Source organism: Curcuma longa, chromosome 12 (assembly GCF_044706935.1).
Source record: "Curcuma longa cultivar G26 ecotype Majalengka, Jawa Barat chromosome 12, ITB_CL_G26_1.1, whole genome shotgun sequence".
Lineage (NCBI taxonomy): Eukaryota > Viridiplantae > Streptophyta > Magnoliopsida > Zingiberales > Zingiberaceae > Curcuma > Curcuma longa.
In genome coordinates, this window is record NC_133872.1 from 5765107 (window position 1) to 5767801 (window position 2695).

Consider the following 2695-nt stretch of genomic DNA (forward strand, 5'->3'; position numbering starts at 1 on the left):
CCCTCCTTCTGTGATGTTCCTGTTACAGGCCTGCTTTTGGTGGAGAACCTGATGCCTCGGCTCTGAGACTGGGTGTTGTTTCCTTCTCATCTTTTATTTCTTTCAGAGATCCACAAAGAAGAAGGAAGAAGAAGACGAAGAAGAAGAAGCCGCCTCTTTTGGATCTTCGAGAAGGTAAGTTTGAGGATGTGATTTTGGTAGTTCTTTTTCTTTTTGACTCTTCCTCTTCTGTGGACACGACCGCAGCCGCAGTGGCAAGGGGGGCGGTCGTGTCCACGGCGGAATCGGCAACGGCGGGGCGGCGGAGGGCGATCGGGGGTGGCCGGTGGGGGTGAGGGAGAGAATAGCTATTAGGAGCCATGGCGATGCCGAGGAAGAAGAAGATGGGGGTATTTTGGACACTAGAGATGTTTTTATTTTTCCTTCTTTAGCTTAAGGTAAACAACATAAGGAGGGATGGATTTTATTTACCTTCCTTTCTCCTCCCCTAGAGATTTATTTTCCTTACTCATTCTTTTCCTTTCTTCATCCGTGCTATCAAGTAAACTGGGCATTAACAATGCAATAATGTGGATCTACAAAACTGGGCAGGCAATTAAATTAAACAGTGCAGAAGTAAGCCATGTTCTTACTGTCTCATCTGAATCATGTCTCACATGAGGCCACACCAAACTGCAATAATTGCACAGTTCACTTTTTCTCCAACCACAGGAAGGGGCCACCATCTGCAACATTAATGGAGTGCCTTCAAAACCTTAGCTGTGTTCATGATCAATGCCTGGCTTGTAGTAAATAAGACACTGTTTCGATACCTGCTGGCATTTGCAGTATCATGCTAACCTGGAACAGGTGACTCGTCGGCAGGTTTCTTTCTGCTTCAGATTTGATCATGCTGTGAGATCCAACTCGTCGGCAGCATTATGAGTCAAAGGGTCGACCCGCAATGAATGGCTGAAAAACGAGTGGAATGATGAAGGTTAGATGGTGAGAACCATGATGACAGATCCAATAGCAACATTAGCAGGGAAAGAAAAGGAATCGATTGACCAGAAAACTGGGCCATATAAATGTGCTGTTGAGGAATAAAAAACATTTTTTTTCACTATCTTGTGGAAAGGGAATTCTTACCAAGGACGAGTCTGACATGGACTGAAATAATCATCTTCCCTCACTTTCCAGGCACACTGTTTCTTTTTTCCAAGAAGCTGCGGCCTCTCCTACTGCAGTATGGAAAAGGAAGCCAAGACGAACTCGTCGTTGAATTTTCAAAGAAAAAAGACGCTGACTTAATTGACTTCCTGCCCATGGATTGTGTCTACGTACATTGATTTACATTCACGTTGAGATATTTATTTAACAAGCTCTGGACACCACAACACAGCACAACACAACAGAATTAATTCTGAATCACAAAATCTTCAGGGAGGCTTGTGTAGCAGCTAGCAGCCATGGCGGACGGGAAGGCGGCGAGACATGTTGTTCCTGCCGAGCTGGTGGCCGACCGGCGGCAGTTCACCGTTCCGTACGCCGTCAATTTAACGCTCACCAGCACTGACGCTTTGTTCTCCCTTAAAGACCTTTACAAGGTCGAGGACACCAACGGCGACGTGGTGTTCAAGGTGAAGGGTGTCTCCTCCTTCAGCAGCCGCCGCCTCCTCCTCGACGCCGCCGGCACCCCTCTCCTCACCATGAAACCCAAGGTACGACGCACAAGAATTAAGGTTTCATCATCAAAATGATACTCACGCTCGGTTCTTGTTAATTTTAGGCATCTAGTTGGCATGGAGCGTGGAGAGTGTTCAGAGGAGAGAGCACCAGCCCGAACGATTTGCTGTTCAGCATGCGAAAGCCCAAGATATTCCAGTGGAAGGACGACTTTGATGTGTTCTTGGCCACCAACACCGACGAAGCTGCTCCCTGTGATTTTAAGATAATCTCACGAAGCAAGAAGTGCACCATTTGTATTGGCGAAACTGATGAAATCATAGCCCAAGTAAGAATATATATATATGCATGCATAAACACATATATAAATAGAATAAAGTTTTTCTTTTCTTTCTCAAATTTTCAATTAATACTGCTGCAGTTCCATCGCAAGACCAAGGACAAACTAGAAATAACAGTGAATCCCAACGAGGATTTCGCCTTCATCGTCTCGTTGATGGTCATCCTTAAAGAGAACGAGGCGAGTAGTCGTCCAAACGCTGCAAGTGCAAGTGCAAGAGGTGCAAGTGATATACTTGGTGCAGTGTTGGATTTTATTTCTTAATTATGGACTTAATTGTAATTTGAATATGCGGATATAAATCAAATCCATTTAAATGATTTAATTAAAGTTTATCAAGTTTCGGATTATTGATGTGGATTAAAATATATAGAATCTGTTAATCCGTTTCGATATTATTATAGATTAAATTTATTGAATTTATTAATCCATTTTGATATTATCGGATAGGGATTAAATATATAGAATAAGTTAATCTGTTCTGTTATTATTTATGGGCGGATAACGGTTCAGATCTCTATATAAGAATTTGGTACGCGAGAGTTTAGGACATCATGTGACATCACCTTCGTTCCCCATTGACGAAGGTTTTACGGCGCCGTCACCTTAATTCCCTTGGAAGACCTTTTTGCTTCCGCTTTCTTTTCTTCTACAAGGATCAAATAGGCGACGTTGCTGGACAAGGACAAT

The 2695-nt window shown here is 43.5% G+C and overlaps 1 protein-coding gene across 1 annotated transcript; it reads left to right on the top strand.

Moving 5' to 3' along the window:
• The first annotated feature begins 1369 nt into the window (after positions 1 to 1369).
• LOC141843478 (protein LURP-one-related 10-like) lies at positions 1370 to 2355 on the top strand. Its single transcript, XM_074731532.1, has 3 exons — positions 1370 to 1700; positions 1769 to 1993; positions 2087 to 2355. Exons 1-3 carry the CDS (start codon positions 1449 to 1451, stop codon positions 2267 to 2269), a joined length of 660 nt encoding a protein of 219 aa, XP_074587633.1. The 5' UTR covers positions 1370 to 1448; the 3' UTR covers positions 2270 to 2355.
• The last annotated feature ends 340 nt before the right edge of the window (positions 2356 to 2695 follow it).

What these genes read in the sequence shown, in the direction of transcription:
- LOC141843478 (XM_074731532.1), top strand. Translation starts at nt 1,449, where the DNA reads ATGGCGGACGGGAAGGCGGCGAGACATGTTGTTCCTGCCGAGCTGGTG. An exon ending in TCCTCACCATGAAACCCAAG is followed by an intron (nt 1,701 to 1,768) that starts GTACGACGCACA and finishes TGTTAATTTTAG; the next exon opens with GCATCTAGTTGGCATGGAGC. An exon ending in CTGATGAAATCATAGCCCAA is followed by an intron (nt 1,994 to 2,086) that starts GTAAGAATATAT and finishes ATACTGCTGCAG; the next exon opens with TTCCATCGCAAGACCAAGGA.